At 47.6% G+C, this 19155-nt stretch overlaps 1 protein-coding gene across 1 annotated transcript in view; it reads right to left on the reverse strand.

Moving 5' to 3' along the window:
• Nucleotides 1–19155, reverse strand: part of WRN (WRN RecQ like helicase) — a 983741-nt gene that overhangs the window by 726894 nt on the left and 237692 nt on the right. Inside the window, exon 7 of the mRNA XM_029601951.1 lies at nucleotides 1623–1731. Within this exon, the coding sequence (XP_029457811.1) occupies nucleotides 1623–1731 (109 nt within the window). The remainder of the gene's footprint in view (nucleotides 1–1622; nucleotides 1732–19155) is intronic.

Consider the following 19155-nt stretch of genomic DNA (forward strand, 5'->3'; position numbering starts at 1 on the left):
ACCAAATAGGAAAAATGAACTAAAAAAATCCCCTAGGAACAATTTGTCTCCAAGACTTCCATGCTGCAGGATTCATCTGCTGGAGACAAAGAAATACTGAAGTGCTGCAGACTTCACAATGCCCTATAAGAAGTGAAATCAGCAAATCAGGTTATTTTCATCTGCTAGGAGTGGGCTAAACCCACGTGTTCGGGATTGGTCTGGTGGGACAATAAGGAAACCATAAATTATGCAGAACCTAGGAGCACAAATTTTATTTGATTAACTTAAGCTCCTAACTCATATTTTGTGCATACAACTTTTAGGGGCAAATGTTTTATGTGCACAAATCATAATTTATGCTCCTAACCCATGTTTAAACTAGATTTATGCTTGCAAAACATGGTTTATGCACAGAAACTATGTTTTTTGCCCCTAAATCATGGTTTGTGTACATAAATCGTTGTTTATAAGCATAAACCATGGTTTTGTAAGCATTAAACATGATCTGTGTGTGCCATTTTCTTTGTGCATATTAGCTTATTGTACTGAGAGTTAACTTTTTTTTTTTAGCAAGCCCAGGAAGAAAATGTGCATAGAAATTCAGCACATATTTTATACCCTTTCTTACTATATTGGGTACAATAATAGTTTGAAGAAGAAGAGGGAAAGTGGGGATGGGATTATGTGATCAGAAGGTGACAGAGATAGTAAGATCTTGGGTTTGGTATTGAGTTTTAAAAAAGTCTATTCAGCAATTTTATGTGAGCTCCAAAGTATTTGATCATAAAAATCATACTGTATCTGTCAGCTTCTGATCACTCTACCACTTCAACTCCCACTTTCCCTTCACACACTGTAATGCATTTTATGATTCACTTGTATTTCTGGCAATATATCATCATTTGCTCATTTTGTTTTAGACCTCAGGAAGAGAATGCCAGCTCTCAAAAATTAGTCAAGAAATATATTAAATTAATCCAATAAAAAAGTATTACCTTACATTCGGGCCGATACAGTACAGTGCACTCCGACGGAGCGCAGTGTTAACCCACCATTGGATGCGCGTTTGACGCGCTAGCGTTACCCCTTATTCAGTAAGGGGAAGAAAACGCACATCCAACCCCCCCCTGAACCTAATAGCGCCCGCAACATGTAAATGCATGTTGATGGCCCTATTAGGTATTCCCGCACGATTCAGAAAACAGAATGTGTAGCCAAGCCACACATTTTGCTTTCAGAAATTAGCGCCTACCCAAAGGTAGGCGCTAATTTCTTCGGGCACCGGGAAAGTGCACAGAAAAGCAGGGTTTCCGAGCCCGTGGCTGTCAGCGGGCTCGAGAACAGACGCCGGCAAAACTGAGCGTCGGCTGTCAAACCCGCTGACAGCCGCCGCTCCGGTCCAAAAGGAGGCGCTAGGGATGCACTAGTGTCCCAGCGCCTCCTTTTGCCTGTTTTTACCGCCGGGCCTCATTTGAATAGAGAATCAAGCGCACAGGAGAGTGGCCTGTGCGCGCGCCAGGAGAGCTCTCCCGCAGACTTTACTGTATCGGCCCGAATATTTTTTGTTTGTTGACCTTTATTTCCTTGCATTCATGAGAACTAACACAACAACCCATTACTTTTTTAAGCTTGTCACTTACTCAAGCTGAACCACCTGGTCCTCCATCAGTGAGATAAGGGGAGCGATGACTATCCCAATACCTTCTGTATAAACAGGTGCAAACTGGTAGCACAAACTCTTCCCATAGCCTCAAAAATAAACAAATAATAAAAATACAATAGCATTACTATAGTTATTTAATGCATCATGGCTTTGGATAGCTATATTTAATGTTTATGAAATCATAGCAATAAATCAAGTCAAATTAATTAAGTTTACAATAGGAGATAATCCAGTATATCTGTATAGATTTGAAAGTACTGATTTGTAAAAGACAAATGTAGAGGGTACTACTGAGTCACAGCCAGAATATTTCTGGCTCATAATTTCAGAAAACTTATGTCACAAATTTATTATCAACCAGTAAGAACTGACACTCAATATACAAAAGAACACAAAATCTATATGTGATCCTTCCTCCTATAAACTATGTCACTAGAGTTACTGCTCTCAAGGTGGCATGGTATAGACCAGTAGTTCTCAACCTTTTTTCTGTCGGGACACACCTGACAGATGGTTCTCACATGCGTGACACAATGAACACATGACCATCATAGGGCTAGATGTAAAAGTACAGTTTGCATCCACAGGAATCCTCCTGACCCACAATTATGGATGTAAAGCAGAATTATGACATTCCCCGTACAACTTACCTTACAAAAAATATATTCTGGTTCTAGTGTCATCTCAGTAACAGCAACACAAATTCCAACTACCAGGCTCAATAGCCCTACTTATGAAAAGACAGCAGTTTATCACTAATGCATGTCCTCTTGAAAAAATACAACAAATAAGACTGATACACCTCGGTCACATACACAGAACTGATCTAACATACTCCCAGGATCTGCAGTAATGCACAAACTAATCCGCACACAGTTACACCTATATTATGGAATGCACTCAAACAGTAACAACCCTACCTATGAAAAGGCAACACTACAAATATTAAATCAGGTCCTAAACACCAATACACCTCCTATTAGGAAAATAGAACTAGCCAAGCAGCTATAGATCCCAACACAGAAATAATTGTATAACTATACTAATAATAAGCAGAATAAATGTTTCACAACAACTATGAACACAATAATATCCAACAATTAAAAATTCTAAAAATTATTTAAAATTCTCCAAACACCAATAAAATATTTCAAAACAGCAGACACATCACATAATATTCAGTAATTAAAATGGCAGTCAATCAAGAAAATAAACTTAAAAGGCCACCTTTACTAACCCCCTCCAGCAGCTCTCCTACTCCTCTTCCATGCAGGTCAGTAGCATACACCAGATGCAGTAGTAGCTGAAGCTCTGTACTCATGGTCCTCTTCCTTAGGGCCCACGACCAGTCTCTCTGTTTCTCACACACACACATACCAGTTACACCCCCATGACCAGTTTCTGTCTTTCACACATCTCCCGACCAGTCTCTCTCTTACATACACACCAGTCACCTTCTCGATCAGTCTCTCTCTCTCTCTGCACACATACACACAGGCTTCCCACTTCGATGTTCTATTTTACATATACAGGCTTCTCACTCCCATGCTGTCTCACACACACCCAGGTTTCTTACTCCTATGCTAGCTCTTTCCACATGCACAGGCTTTTCATTCCCATAATCACTTTCTTTCTCTCTCACAGTCATCTCCCTGACCAGTCACTTCCATTGTCATTCCTATATACACACACCACCTCTCTGACCAATTTCTCTCAATCACACACATGCTCTCTCTCACACACTTTATAGATAGATCTCCATCAAATGCTCTCACTTACCACAGGCTCTCAGTCACAGTTACACAAACAAACACTCTCAATCCCACATACATTCTCTCACTTACAGACAGGCTGGCTGTCTGTCTCTCTCATTTCCTGCCCCCTCGAGCACAAATGATAGCTGCAGCAGCCTCCTCCTCTAGACCCCACAGGCCAAGAAAGAAGAATCCCATCGGCCATGGGAGGCTAATTCTGCTGTCTCCTGTGCCGATTTCTGGCTGCTTCTGATTTTGCTTCGGGCCCACGCTACTGCTTGGGGCCGACGCTATTTGTTGCATCCGTCAGGCTCAGACGACGTTGGCCGACATGCGTCACCTTTCTCTCAGCTTGCTCCACCAGCCTTGGGAGTTTGGCGTCCGCAGCGTCCTCCTATCGCACCCGCTGGCTTCCCCGGAGCAGCTCTGACGCAGCATTCGGCCATCTTGACCTGAGGCCTCCTAGGGCGTGCACGCGCATGCACATCCCTCTTCTTGTTGCAGTGCTGGCGCGATCATCGGGGGGGGGGGGGCGTCCCATTCGAGTGACGTCACTGCTTCCGCATATTTAAGGCTGCCCATTTGCTGACTCTTGCCGAGTTAGCATAGGATCGGTATGCCCCGGTCTGAAGCTACTCTGCCGCTTCTACCCACTGGAAGCTATCTCCACCCTTTGGGGCTTTCTAACCTGGGTACCTGCTCCTCGGGGGCCCTCTGTTTATTTATCTTACAGGTACTCGCTCCTCGAGGGCCTGTGTGTCTTTCCTGGTGCCTGCTCCATTCTTCAACCTGTTGGAAATCCATTCTACAGCTACAGAGAGTGAGTACAACTTCTACCAGTCTGTTTCTCATCACGGCCTCGCTACCTCTCTGCATCAGGCCCTTCACCACCATTGTGGAATAGGTCTCCTCTGCCAAGGACTGAGGACTGTCAACACTTATCCTCTCTACTGCTCATTGGGATTCTCCCTCTACAGCTACGGGAGTGTGTTTAATATCTGCCAGTCTGTTTCTCCTATAATGCCTTATTGGACGTCTGCATCGGGGCCCTACACCACCATTGTGGGATGGGTCTCCCTCGCCAAGGATTACAGACTTCTACCAGCTAACCTGCTCTCTACTGCCACCTCTGGTGGTCACCCTATCTGTACAATAAAAGAAACTCTCTCTGTGTTTGTGCTATTGAGTCTAGCCTGGTGCATCAGTCTCCCTAAGGGGCTCCTCCCCATAGGAGATAACACTGTTGCCCCTAAGAATCCACCAAACACCTCGATATCATAACACTACTTTTTCGTGCAGCATGGCTCTTTCTTCTTTCCGCGCACCCCACTGCACATCACTTCCTGTTCTGGGTCAGGGGTGCAGGTGTGGGAAGAAGAAAAGGCCCAGCCACAGTTGCCAGCCTCCACTAACCCTGCTGCTGTTCCCATCCAGGCCTGAACGTGCTGATAGCCCGGGCAGCAATGGCAGCAGTGGAAGATAGTCTGCCTCTCGCTCAGTGAATGAAGAGGAGGGAAGAGCAGCGGGAGACCAGTAGCACGTGACACAGCTGCCGCGAAGTGATGGTATAGACAGAATGACTTAAGGCTAAAATTTACCAATATACTTATTGGAAATAAATACTAAATAGTTTGTAAGGAAAATATACATAGGAACCTTTGTTTCCAGTTTTTTTTTTTTCATTTTTCATGAGAATTTATCAGTCTTTATAACTATTAATAAAAAGCAGGAGAAAGTTAATGGAAAACTGACTTTTTTCCACAGATTTTTATCCCACTTTTGTTTGTTAAAGTAAACTCTAAAATTCCCAGGAAAAATAAAATAAAAACTGAAAATGAAGGTCCCTAAATATACAGCATATTCTTAACTTACAGACATAAGACAAGCAAGAGAGAGAGAAAAAGAGAAAAAGAACTAGGAAAAGATAGGTCTTTAACCATCTAATATAGAGAAAGTAGAGTTGCTTACTTACAACAGGTGTTCTCAGAGGACAGCAGGATGTCAATCCTGCCTCATGGGTGATATCATCAGATGGGGCCTGATCTGGAACTTTGATCTCAAAGATTGTAGAGCTTTCAAACATGCTTTACTGAGCATGTGCAGCTGTAGTTATCACCCTGCCCCCTAGTCAGAGTCCCTCAGTACATGTTATAGATAATACATGGAGAAACCAACTCCCAGGGGAGGCAGATGGGTTTCATGAGGACTGACATCTGCTGTCCTTGGAGAACAATCGTTACAGGTAATCAATTCTACTTTCTCTGAGGACAAGCAGGATGGCAGTCCTCACACATGGGTGATTCCCAAACTAAAGGCTTCCTGAACAGAAAGTGCTGAAAGCATCACCTTTCTTCCCTTTTGACTGTGAGGCAGCCAACCAAAAACAGGTCTAGGCAGGAAAAGAGTTGTGTTGGGTTCTACAAAAAGAAAACCATAGAACTTATTAAGTCACAAAATCCCGATGTGTAGCAGAGGCGCCTACGACAGGAGAACGATGTGAATGCCAGTGAGAAGCATAATGTGCATCATGGAAAATATTACAATCAAGGTTTCAGATCAGCAAACCCTGTCAACGATAGTAGGTCTAGAACGTACTGGATACAGGAAAAGGCCTAAAGAATCAGCCAACAGAAGAACTCTTGGACGAAGATCGCACTGTTTCCTTTGGTGCATAAATCAATCGAAAAACCAACTGAGGCCAGATAACCCTCCTGGAAGAAAATGAGATCCAATCACATCTATAGGACAGAACGCATTTGCAGAAGCATGCCTCAGGATTGGCTGATAGATACAATGGGCAGAAAACCCAAGCAATGTTTGGAAGAGTAAGCAGCAACAACGGCAGGGTCTGTGGCAGACTCTACCTGCCAAAGTTCTAGGAAGAGCTGACTACACAGTTCAGCGACAAGAGTGAAAGGGGATGAAAAGCAATCTCTGAAATGGGATCGCTAACCTAAACCTCCAAGCAGAGATTTAAGCAAGGTTTGAAGCTCATCCACACTGCACCTTGTCAAGGATAGGCCTATCCATCCTATCTACAGAATAGCTCAGGTGAGCAGGAAGGCATTTTGGATAATTCAGTGAAGTATGAAAAGATAAAAGCAGTACTGGCCAGAACTTGACGAAAAAATAATTAAAAGGGTAATGTAACATTCCCTGCAGGTATACATTATGATATACCATGAATGCCCTAGCTTTTCTTCCCCAACATTCCGACCGGAGGTTGAAAGGAGTGAAGAACACAAGGAGGCAGGCCCTGGAGCTGCAGGGATAAGAAAAAGCCACTAGGCTATATTTATCAACCACAACCAAACAACTCACAGCTGAGACTAGAAGGGAAAAGACAGGAAACAGAGAGCAGGATTAAATGGACAATTTTCTCAGTGGAAGGGTGTGGGCAGTGGAGTGCTTCAGGGATCTGTATTGGGACCTTTACTTTTCAATATATTTATAAATGATCTGGAAAGAAATACGACAAGTGAGGTAATCAAATTTGCAGATGATACAAAATTGTTCAGAGTAGTTAAATCACAAGCAGATTGTGATAAATTGCAGGAAGACCTTGTGAGTCTGGAAAATTGGGCATCAAAATGGCAGATGAAATTTAATGTGGATAACTGCAAGGTGATGCATATAGGGAAAAATAACCCATGCTATAGTTACACAATGTTAGGTTCCATATAGTAAATATTGCTTACCTGTAACAGGTGTTCTCACAGAACAGCAGGATGTTAGTCCTCACATATGGGTGACATCACAGGATGGAGCCCAATCACGGAACACTTTTGTCAAAGTTTCTAGAACTTTGACTGGCTCCTACTGGGCATGCCCAACATGGCACTAAACCTGCAGCCAGCAGGGGTCCCTCTTCAGTCTTATTTAAAAGCTACAGGCAGTGCCAAAAAAGAAAATAATAAAACGAACCCAACACCGCGGGGTGGTGGGCGGGTTTCGTGAGGACTAACATCCTGCTATACTGTGAGAACACCTGTTACAGGTAAGCAACATTTGCTTTCTCACAGGACAAGCAGGATGGTAGTCCTCACATATGGGTGAGTACCGAGCTGAAGATGTCCGAACATGCACCAAATGTAGCCAAAGGCGTACAACAGGCACAACAACTGGGGCGGAATTTGGTAGAGGGCATCCTGAACCCCACCGGGCAGGCAGAAGGGTGTTGGTACGTCACGTCGTAAATAGGTTACGCAAGACAGACTGGCAGAAGATGGAATCTTGTCTTACGGCTTTGTCTAAGCAATAGTGGGCTGTAAAAGTATGGAGAGAACTCCAAGTGGCAGCCCTGCAAATGTCAGGAAGCAGTACCGATCATAGGTGCGCTACTGAAGTCGCCATCGCCCTCACAGAGTGTGCTTTAACACGGTCTTGGAGTGGAATGCAAAAGGATATGCAGTCCGCTAGCCAGGAGGAGAGAGTCTGCTTACCCACAGGCTGCCCCAATTTGTTAGAATGGAAAGACACAAATAATTGAGTGCTCTTCCTGTGGGCAGCTGTACGGTCTAGGTAGAACGCTAGAGCCTGTTTACTGTCAAGGGTATGCAGAGCCTGCTCACCTGGATTGGAATGGGGCCTGGGAAAGAAGGTAGGTAGTATAATGGATTGACTGAGATGAAATTCTGATACTACCTTAGGTAAGAATTTAGGGTGAGTGCGAAGTACCGCCCGGTCTTGCAGAAGTTTAGTGTAAGGCGGATAGGTATCTAGGGACTGCAAATCACTAACTCTGCGAGCCAAAGTGATTGCCAGAAGGAAAATCACTTTCCATGTGAGATAGCGAAGTTCACAGGATTGGAGAGGCTCAAATGGTGGTTTCATGAGCCGACCCAAAACCAGGTTGAGGCCCCAAGAAGGGGCTGGAGGATGCAGTGGAGGCTTGAGGTGAAGCAAGCCTTTCAAAAAGCATGTTACAAGGGGTTGCACTGAGATAGGGACATCCCCGATACCTTTATGGAAGGCGGCTACCACACTGACATGCATCCTAATGGAGGAAGTTTTGAGACCTGACTCTGACAAGTGCCAGAGATAGTCTAGAAATCTCAGGATGGGACAGGTAAAAGGATCAAGGGCCTGAGAAGAGCACTATGACGTGAACCTGTTCCATTTGTAGGAATACGATTTTCTCGTGGAAGGCTTCCGTGAAGAAATCAAGACACGGGAGACTGGATCAGAAAGGTGAAGTGGCTGAAGAACTAACCTTTCAACATCCATGCTGTCAAGGACAGGGCATGAAGATTGGGGTGGCGAAGGCACCCGTCGTTTTGAGTTATTAGAAGCGGGTCTGTTCCCAGAGGAATGTGCCTGCGAATGGAAAGATCCTGAAGGATTGGAAACCATACTTGGCGGGGCCAATGGGGAGCGATTAGGATCATGGTTCCCTTGTCCTGACGTAACTTCATGAGAGTCTTCGAGAGAAGTGGGAGTGGAGGGAATGCGTATAGGAGAGCGGTTGACCACGATAGTGAGAACGCGTCTCTTGGTGGATAATGTTGGCTGCGAGTGAGAGAGCAGAAATTGTCTACTTTGCGATTCTGGGGTGACGCAAAGAGGTCTATTTGAGGATAACCCCACTGTAGGAAGATGGGAGTTCGCCACTAAGGGGTTTAGAGACCACTCGTGTGGTTGAAAGTTGCGACTCAACTTGTCCGCCAACACGTTGTCCACTCCCGGCAAGTAGGTGGCCCTGAGGTACATTGAGTGGGAGAGGGCCTCCGCCCATATCTGTGCAGTTTTCTGACACAGAAGGTAGGATCCTGTCCCTCCATGCTTGTTGATGTACCACATGGCCACCTGGTTGTCCGTCTGGATCAGGATGACTTGATTGGACAGGCGATCCTGAAATACTCTGAGAGCGTATCTTATTGCTCGAAGCTCCAGGAAATTTATTTGGTGTTTGGCTTCCTCTGGAGAACAGGAACCTTGTGTCTGGAGATCGGCCACATGGACTCCCCACCAGAAGTTGGAAGCATCGGTGGTTAGAATTATTTGAGGGTTTGGCGCCTGAAAGGGCAAGCCCTGTAGAAGATTGATGTGGTTCATCCACCAGGCGAGAGACAGAAGGAGTGAGTCGGTGACATGGACAATGGTTGACAGGGGTTGAAGGGACTGTGCCCATTGCGACCTTAGAGTCCACTGCATGACTCTCATGGCCAGACTGGCCATTGGTGTGACCTGAACTGAGGACGCCATGTGTCCTAGAAGGATGAGAAAACGATGCGCAGTCGTCAAGTGTTGAGACTGAAGCTTTTGTGCCAGAGACACGAGAGTAAGGGCTCGTTGTTCAGGCAGGAAAGTCTTTGCCTGTAAGGTGTCCACGTCTGCCCCAATGAACGATAATGTTTGAGATGGGAGTAAGGAGGATTTGTCATAATTGATGAGAAATCCGAGTGAAGTGAGAGTGTGTAAGGTGAGATGTAGGGAGGTCAAAGCGGCTTGCTGAGTCGGAGCCCTGATTAACCAGTCGTCCAGATAGGGGTAGACGTGGACACCTTGAGTCCTGAGGAAGGTGGCAACTACGACGAGGCATTTTGTAAACACTGGCAGTGTAGATGCTAGGCCAAATGGAAGCACTCGGTATTGATAGTGCTTGTGGCCTACGAGGAATCTCAGGAATTTGCGATGAGATGGAGTTATTGCAATATGTGTGTATGCGTCCTGAAGGTCGAGAGAGCAGAGCCAGTCTCCTCTTTGAAGAAGAGGAAACAGGGAGCCCAAGGTTACCATCTTGAACTTTTCTCTCTGGAGGTACTTGTTGAGGGCTCGTAAATCCAGAATTGGACGAACAGCTCCCAATCTTTTGGGGATTAGAAAGTACCAAAAATAGAATCCGAGGCCTTGCTGAGGCGGTGGTACTGGTTCTATTGCTCTGGACTGGAGTAGGAGGGACGCCTCCTGTTCCAGGAGCAACGAATGGTCGGATGTTCTCCATGTCATTAGAGGAGGGGAATCCGGCGGGATGGAGAGAAAGTTGAGATGATAGCTTTGAGCAATGATAGTTAGGACCCAGTGGTCCGAGGTGATTGATTGCCACATGTTGTTGAAATGGCACAAGCAGCCTCCCACTGGGACATCTGGTAATGGAACCTGGCTGCTGCTCTCTATGTGAAAGTAAAAAACCAGAAGCAGGGCCCAGTTGGGTGGCTGTCTGTGGCTTTTGCTTTCGAGTTTGACGAGACTGTGATTTGAGGAATGGTCTCGCAGAGCGGCATCTAGCTGCTGGCGGATAGGACTTCTTTGGTCTATAAAAAGTCTTTTTAGAGTCCTTCTGGAAAGGCTGTTTAGAAGGATAATCCGAAGGGAACAGAGAGAGCTGTCTGAGAGTCTCATGATGCTGCTTTAGTTCAGCCACTGTCTTTTGAATCTGCTCGCCAAAGAGATTGTCTCCTATGCAGGGGAGGTCGGACAACTGCTCTTGCACTTCTGGACGAAGGTCTGAAGACTTAAGCCAAGCCCATCGTCTTGCTGAAATAGCTGCTGCAAACACTCTGGTTGCAGCGTCAAAGATATTGTAACATGATCTAATCTCATGTTTGCCTGCCTCCAAAACCCTTATTAAGTAGGGTATGAAACTTATCTGGAAGTGATTGAGGCATAGAGGAAGTTGCTTAAAAATGATTATTATATTGGGTCAAATATAATTGGTAAGCAGCAATTCAGAGGATCAGCATTGAAAGACTCGGCGACCTTTGGTATCCAAAAACTTTTGTTCCTTGACAGGGGGAAAGGAAATATGAGTTTTGGACCTTTTTGCTTTCTTTTGCGCAGATTCAACCATCACAGATTGGTGATCCAATTGAGGCTTTTGAAAACCTGGAGCTGACTGCACCAAATAGGTAGTCAGTTTTTCTGTGGACTAGTGCAATGGAGCCAGGATGTTCCCAGTTCCTTTTGAGAAGGTCAAGAATAACTTGATGGATAGGGATGGAGGTGATTTCCTTGGGTGCATCCAGGAATTGAAGCAACTCCATCATCTGATGTCTGTCGTCCTGTTCCGTTAGTAACTGGAAGGGGACCAATTCAGACATGTCCTTCTCTGGAGGAGAACGCTTTCTACTTTCAGTAGGTGAAAGTGGTGAGGGTAAATCATCAGTGTCTGGTGAAGAATCATCAGTCCAGGAATCATAAGGATCCGCACCTGTGTCTCTAGGGACTGTAGAGGGACGGGTAGTTGGATACCTGAAGATCCCGGTTTAGGCTCCCAAGGCATCGAAGGAATAACCGGAGGCACCAATGAAGGCAATGAAGGTCCTGGTGCAGGCATCGAGGGCATCCGATGTGGGCATCGATATGGGCATCTGATGTGGGCATCGATATCGATCTCGATGGCGGAGGCAGTACTCCCGAAGGAGGAATGCGGAACGCTGTTTCTCCTCCCGATGATAAAGTCAACGGGGAGGGCACCGGAGCCATCGGTGACCCGGGGTCCACCGGTGGAATAGCAACAATAAGCACTTCCATCCTCGATAGCAGTGGTGCCAATGCTGCTGGAATCGGGTCGGTGCTCGGTTACACTATTGGTACCGGATATCGGTGCCTGGGGAACCTGGAGTCGATGCATCGCCTTGTCGATGGCCTCCTGAACCATCCGGTCCAGTTCTTCTCAGAGACCTGGAGCAAGCAGCCCTGGCTCTGGAACAGAAGAAGGAGGCAGAGGCATAGCCGGAGGGACCACCGTTAAAGGCGGAGTCGCGGCTCCCGACGCCCTGTCAGGTGAGGATTGCCTCGGTGACCTGGTCGCCGAAAAGGTCGGTGCCTTTTTCTGGACGGGGTTTCTTCGGCGGCAGCTCAGACAATGGCGAGGTCGATGGTTTCGATGGTCCGAGACTTTCGGTGCCGATGTTTCTCCTTATGATCCCTTCGGTCCTGAGGGGGAAAAGAGGGGGAGAAGAGGGTGTCAAAGGCCGGGAAGTGAACGACGTCGGGCGGTCATCAGTCGGTGGACGATGCTGACGCGACATTGACTGTGCCGGTTCAGATGACGTCGATGCAATGGACGGAGTCGGGGTTTGAGCACGGAAGAGAAGTCCCAACTTCTTGCGACCTTTTGGTGTCATTAGGGCACATTTGGTGCAGGTCAAGACATCGTCCAAGACACATTACACAGACTTTATGCGGGTCTGTAATAGACATGGTATGAGTACAGTCCAGACACCGACGGAACCCCGACACCATGGCCATAGAAAAAATCGAACCGCGGTATGGTCGACGGCCAGTAGGCCACGAGGGCCAAACTCGACGGTAATAGACAGAAAACGGGTAAAAACTTACCGGAGTACTGCGGACTGAAAAAGTTAACAGAGGGACCCCTGTGGGGCAATTTAACTTTAAATAATTCCGTGAGGAAAATTCCTGTCAGGAATACTTGCAGAGCTCCTTAACCACGTGGCAACTGCTGCGCGGAAAAAAGAAGACTGAAGAGGGACCCCTGCTGGCTGCAGGGTTAGTGCCATGCTGGGCATGCCCAGTAGGGGCCAGTCAAAGTTCTAGAAACTTTGACAAAAGTGTTCCGTGATTGGGCTCCATCCTGTGATGTCACCCATATGTGAGGACTACCATCCTGCTTGTCCTGTGAGAAAGCAAATGTTGCTTACCTGATCTAACAGGTGTTCTCACAGGACAGCAGGATGTTAGTCCTCACAAATGGGTGACATCGAGGATGGAGCCCAACCACGGAAAACTTCTGTCAAAGTTTCAGGAACTTTGACTGGCCCCTACTGGGCATGCCCAGCACGGCACCAACCCTGCAGTCAGCAGGGGTCTCCCTTCAGTCTTGTTTCAAAGCTACAGGCAGTGCCGAAAAATAAAATAAAAACGAACCCAACACCGCGGGGTGGCGGGCGGGTTTTGTGAGGACTAACATCCTGCTGTCCTGTGAGAACACCTGTTACATCAGGTAAGCAACATTTGCTTTCTCACAGGACAAGCAGGATGGTTGTCCTCACAAATGGGTGAGTACCGAGCTGAGGATGTCCTGACTTGCACCAAATGTACCCAACGGCGTGCAACAGGCACAACAACTGGGGGAGGAATTTGGTAAGGACATCCGCACCCTACCGGGAGGTGGAAGGGTGTTAGTACATCAAGTTGGAAAAAGGTTACGCAAAACAGATTGGCCGAAGATGGAATCCTGTCTTCCAGCTTTATCCAAACAATAGTGGGCTGCAAAGGTATGGAGGGAACTCCAGGTTGCAGCTTTGCAGATGTCAGGAAGCGGCACCGATCGAAGGTGTGCTACTGAAGTCGCCATGGCCCTCACAGAGTGTGCCTTAACACGGTCTTCAAAAGGAATTCCAGCTTGCTGATAGCAGAAGGAAATGCAGTCCGCCAACCAGGAGGAAAGAGCCTGCTTACCCACAGGTTGTCCTAACTTGTTAGGATGGAAAGAGACGAATAATTGAGTGCTCTTCCTGTGAGAAACTGTACGGTCTAGATAAAAAGCTAGAGCTCATTTACAGTCTAGGGTATGCAGAGTCTGTTCCCCTGAGTTGGAGTGGGGCCTGGGAAAGAAGATAGGTAGTATGATGGATTGATTGATATGGAACTCCGAAACTACATTAGGTAAAAATTTAGGGTGAGTGCGGAGTACCGCCCGGTCCTGCAGGAGTTTAGTGTAAGGCGGATAGGTAACTAGGGCCTGTAATTCACTAACCCTGCAAGCTGAAGTGATAGCCAAAAGGAATAACACTTTCCATGTGAGATACTTTAGGTCACAGGAGTGCAGAGGTTCGAAAGGTGGCTTCATAAGGCGACCAAGAACCAGATTAAGGTCCCAAGATGGGGCCGGAGGACGTAAAGGTGGCTTCAAGTGGAGCAAGCCTTTAAGAAAGCGTGTTACCAGGGGTTGTACCGAGATAGGGACACCCCCTATACCTTTATGGAAAGCGGCTACCGCACTAACATGCATCCTAATGGAAGAGGTTTTTAGACCTGATTCTGATAGATGCCATAAATAGTCCAAGAAGTTAGAGATTGGACAGGAAAGGGGATCAAGGGACTGAGAAGTGCACCATGATGTGTACCGTTTCCATTGTATGAGTAAGATTTTCTTGTGGAAGGCTTTCGTGAAGTGATCAGGACACGAGAAACTGAATCCGAAAGGTTAAATGGTTGAAGGACTAAACTTTCAACATCCATGCCGTCAATGACAAGGCTTGGAGGTTGGGATGGAGGAGGCATCCGTCGTTTTGAGTGAGCAGATGCGGATCCGTTCCCAGAGGAATGTATCTGCGGATAGAGAGATCCTGAAGTATGGGAAACCACACTTGGCGTGGCCAGTGCGGTGCTATCAGGATCATAGTTCCTCTGTCCTGACGCAGCTTCACGAGAGTCTTCGACAGAAGAGGAAGTGGAGGGAATGCATTGAGCAGACCGGTTGTCCACGTGAGGGAGAACGCATCCCTCGGCCGAGAGTGCTGGCTCCGAATGAGAGAGCAGTAATTTTCTACTTTGTGGTTCTGAGGGGACGCAAAGAGGTCTCTGTGGGGATAACCCCACTTGTGAAATAGAGAGGTCGCTACCAAGGGATTGAGTGACCACTCGTGTGGTTGGAAGACACGGCTCAGCTGGTCTGCCAATACATTGTCCACTCCCGGGAGGTAGGTGGCTCTGAGGTACATGGAGCGGGAGAGGGCTTCCGCCCAAATCTGCGCAGCTTCCTGACACAGAAGGAAGGAGCCTGTGCCTCCCTGCTTGTTTATGTACCACATGGCCACCTGGTTGTCTGTTTGAATTAAGATTGCATGGTTCGATAGGCAATCTTGAAAGGTCCTGAGAGCATAGCGGATTGCTCGCAGCTCCAGGAAATTTATCTGGTGTTTGGCTTCCTCTGGTGACCAGTATCCTTGAGTTTGCAGATTGTGTAGATGGGCTCCCCACCCGATGTTGGAAGCGTCGGTGGTGAGGATTATCTGGGGATCTGGTGGAAGAAAGGACAAGCCCTGTAGGAGGTTGCATTGATTTGTCCACCAGGCAAGAGACAGACGGAGTGCGTCGGCGATTGTAACAATGGAGGACAGAGGCTGAAGAGCTTGAGTCCATTGCAGTCTTAGAGTCCATTGTGTGACTCTCATGGCCAGACGGGCCATGGGAGTTACTTGAACTGAGGAAGCCATATGTCCTAGTAAAATGAGGAATTGGCGAGCCGTGGCTGTGTGTTGAGACGCAGCTGGCGAGCAAGAGACACCAGAGTCTTGGCCCGTTGTTGAGGGAGGAAGGCTTTTGTTTGTAAGGTTTCCAAGTCTGCCCCAATGAAAGATAAGGTCTGAGATGGGACCAAGTAGGATTTCTCGTACTTGACAAGAAATCCTAGAGAAAGCAGAGTATGAATTGTTAAGGTCAGGGAGGACCGAGCTATTTGCTGGGTTGGGGCCCTGATTAACCAGTCGTCCAGGTAGGGGAAGACATGGACACCTTCCTTCCTGAGGAATGCTGCTACCACCACAAGGCATTTGGTAAAGACTCGTGGTGCGGATGCCAGGCCGAAAGGTAGCACTCGGTATTGGTAGTGGTTTCGGCCTACTAGAAAACGCAGGTATTTGCGATGAGATTGCGTGATCGCAATGTGGGTATATGCGTCTTTCAGGTCTAGAGAGCATAGCCAATCCCCTCTTTGCAGCAGAGGGAGAAGCGAGCCCAGGGTCACCATCTTGAACTTTTCCTTGTGAAGGTACTTGTTGAGGGCCCGTAGGTCCAGGATTGGACGAAGTCCCCCTGACTTTTTTGGGATTAGGAAGTACCTGGAGTAGAACCCTAGTCCTTGTTGTAAGGGAGGAACGGGTTCTATAGCGTTTGACTGTAGGAGAAGAGAAACTTCCTGCTCTAGAAGAACAGAGTGATCGGCGAGTCTCCACGCCTGCAAAGGTGGGGAGTCGGCAGGAAGGGATAGAAAGTTGAGGTGGTAACCCTGTGCAATGATTGCTATCAACCATTGATCTGTGGTGATTTGATGTCACTTTTCTAGGAAGTGGCACAGCCGTCCTCCTACCGGTACAGCTGGAAGAGGGGTTTGGCAACTGCTCTCTGAGTGAAAGTCAAAAACCCGCCGCAGGGCCCGGTTGTGGAGCTGCTGCAGGCTTTTGTTTACGAGTCTGGCGAGGCTGAGTCTTATGGTAAGACCGTGCAGGCCTAGGCTTGGTTGATGGGGGATAATACTTTCATGGCCTAAAGAAAGACTTTTTGGAGTCTTTTCTAAAGGGTTGTTTAGAAGGCAAGTCAGGAGGAATGGATGAGAGCTGTTTAAGTGTCTCATGATGATCCTTCAGTTCTGCAACAATTTGCTGAATTTGCTCACCAAACAAATTATTCCCTAGGCAGGGTAAATCAGAGAGCCTGTCCTGAACTTCTGGATGAAGGTCAGATGATTTAAGCCAAGCCCAACGTCTGGCAGAGATGGCCGTGGCAGAAATTCTAGTGGAAGCATTAAAGATGTCATAGGCTGTTCGTATTTCATGCTTTCCAGCTTCAAACCCTTTATTTAGAAGGGATTGAAGCTGTGGCTGGAACTGTTCAGGCAAGGCATCAGTGTATTCCTGCATCTGTTTCAGGATGACCCTATTATATTGAGTCATATAAAGTTGATAAGAAGCTATTCTGGAAATCAGCATAGCTCCATGATATACCTTCCTACCTATACTATCTAGGAATTTGTTTTCCTTAGTAGGAGGTATGGAAGAGTGTGGCTTTAGTCGCTTAGCTTTCTTTTGAGCTGATTCTACGACTACAGAATGATGGTCTAACTGAGGTTTTTGAAAACCAGGTGCTGACTGTACAAGATATGTAGAGTCAGCTTTTTTGTTGACCGGGGAAACAGATGCGGGAGATTCCCAATTCTTTTTAAGAAGGTCTAGAAAAACCTGATGAATGGGAATAGAAGTGATGACTTTCAGGGCATCCAAAAATTGGAGCAATTCCATCATCTGGTGCCTGTCATCTTGATCAGATTGAAGTTGGAATGGGACCAACTCTGACATTTCCTTCACAAAATTTATGAAAGAGAGGTCCTCAGGAGGAGAACGCTTTCTACTCTCCGCAGGAGAGGGCGGTGAAGGCAAATCATCGGTGTCAGTAGAGGTATCATCACCCCAAGTATCATAGGGATCTGGATGATGACCTGCAGGACCTCGAGGGGGCTGAACACCTGAAGGGCCAGGTTGAGGTTCCCAAATATCGGTTGGAATCACCGGGGGCATCGAGAAAAACCTCGATGGAATCGGTGCCGGGTATCGGTGCCGGTGTAGGCCCTCGATGGGATCGGTGTCGGCATCGGAAACCTCGGTGGAGCAGAGGTGCGTATCGCCCCCGAAGAAGCAATCGGTGGGCGAGGGACGACCTGGCAGCGATCGAAACAATTCCCGAAGGGGGAAATTCGATACGGTGTTTCTCCACTGGATGATAACCCTGTCGGTGACAGCGGTCTTACCGGTGTCGGTGACGCAGGTATCACCGGTGGAAGGGCTGTCATGAGCGCCTCCATCCGGTGTAGCAGCGGTGCCAGTGCTGCTGCAATCGGCTCGGTGACCAGTTCCACTCTCGGTGCCGGAGTCGATGCCGGAGGAGTCTGGAACCGTAGCATCGCCTTGTCGATGGACTCCTGGACCAGCCGGTCCAGTTCTGCCCGGAGACCAGGGGTAACAAGACCCGGCTCGACGGGAGAGGGAGGCTGAGGCTGAGCCGGAGGGACCACCGTCACCGGTGGGGTCGCGGCTCCAAAACCCCGAGGGGGTGAGGGTTGCCTCGGTGCCTGCGAAACAGTAGTGGACGGTGCCACTTCTGATCGAGACTTTTTTGGCGGTGGCTCGGTCGGTACTGAGGTCGATGACGTCGATTCCTCGACAGGCCGAGACTTATGACGTCGATGGCGATGTTTTTCTTTCCGATACCCTCGATCATCAGGGGAAGGAACGGGAGTCGATGGCCGCGAAGTCATCGATGGCGGACGGTCACCGAAGGGTTGTCGATGATGATGAGACCTCGACGGTGCCGGTTCCGATGACGTCGATGCATTCTGGCTTTGCGACCCTTTGGTGTCATTAGGGGTCATTTGGTGCAAATCAGAACATCATACTCACTCACTAAACACAAAACACAGACTTTATGAGGGTCTGTAATTGACATAGTTCGGGTACAGTCCGGACACCGACGGAACCCCGACGCCATGGCGAAAGGCCAAAAATTTAGCTGCGGGACTGTCGAATGCCAACGGGCCTCAAGGGCCAAACTCGACGGAAGTCGACCAAACGACGGCAAAAACTTACCGAAGTTCCGAGGACTGAAAAATTTGTCGAAGGGAGACCCCCTGAGGGGCAAATTTTTCTTTAGAATTAATTATTCCAAATTCCTGTCAGGAACGTGGTTAAGAGCTCTTCTACCCGCGTGGCTACTGCTGCGCGGAAAAAAGAAGACTGAAGGGAGACCCCTGCTGGCTGCAGGGTTGGTGCTGTGCTGGGCATGCCCAGTAGGGGCCAGTCAAAGTTCCTGAAACTTTGACAGAAGTTTTCCGTGGTTGGGCTCCATCCTCGATGTCACCCATTTGTGAGGACAACCATCCTGCTTGTCCTGTGAGAATAGGTGCTACTATTGAAATCGTCGGTTCAGTGTGCTGCGGCAGTCAAAAAAGCAAACAGAATGTTGGGAATTATTAGAAATGGAAGGGTGAATAAAACGGAAAATGTCATAATGCCTCTATATCGCTCGACGGTGAGACCCCACCTTGAATACTGTGTACAATTCTGGTCGCCGCATCTC

The sequence above is a fragment of the Rhinatrema bivittatum genome, chromosome 1, assembly GCF_901001135.1.
Source record: "Rhinatrema bivittatum chromosome 1, aRhiBiv1.1, whole genome shotgun sequence".
NCBI lineage: Eukaryota > Metazoa > Chordata > Amphibia > Gymnophiona > Rhinatrematidae > Rhinatrema > Rhinatrema bivittatum.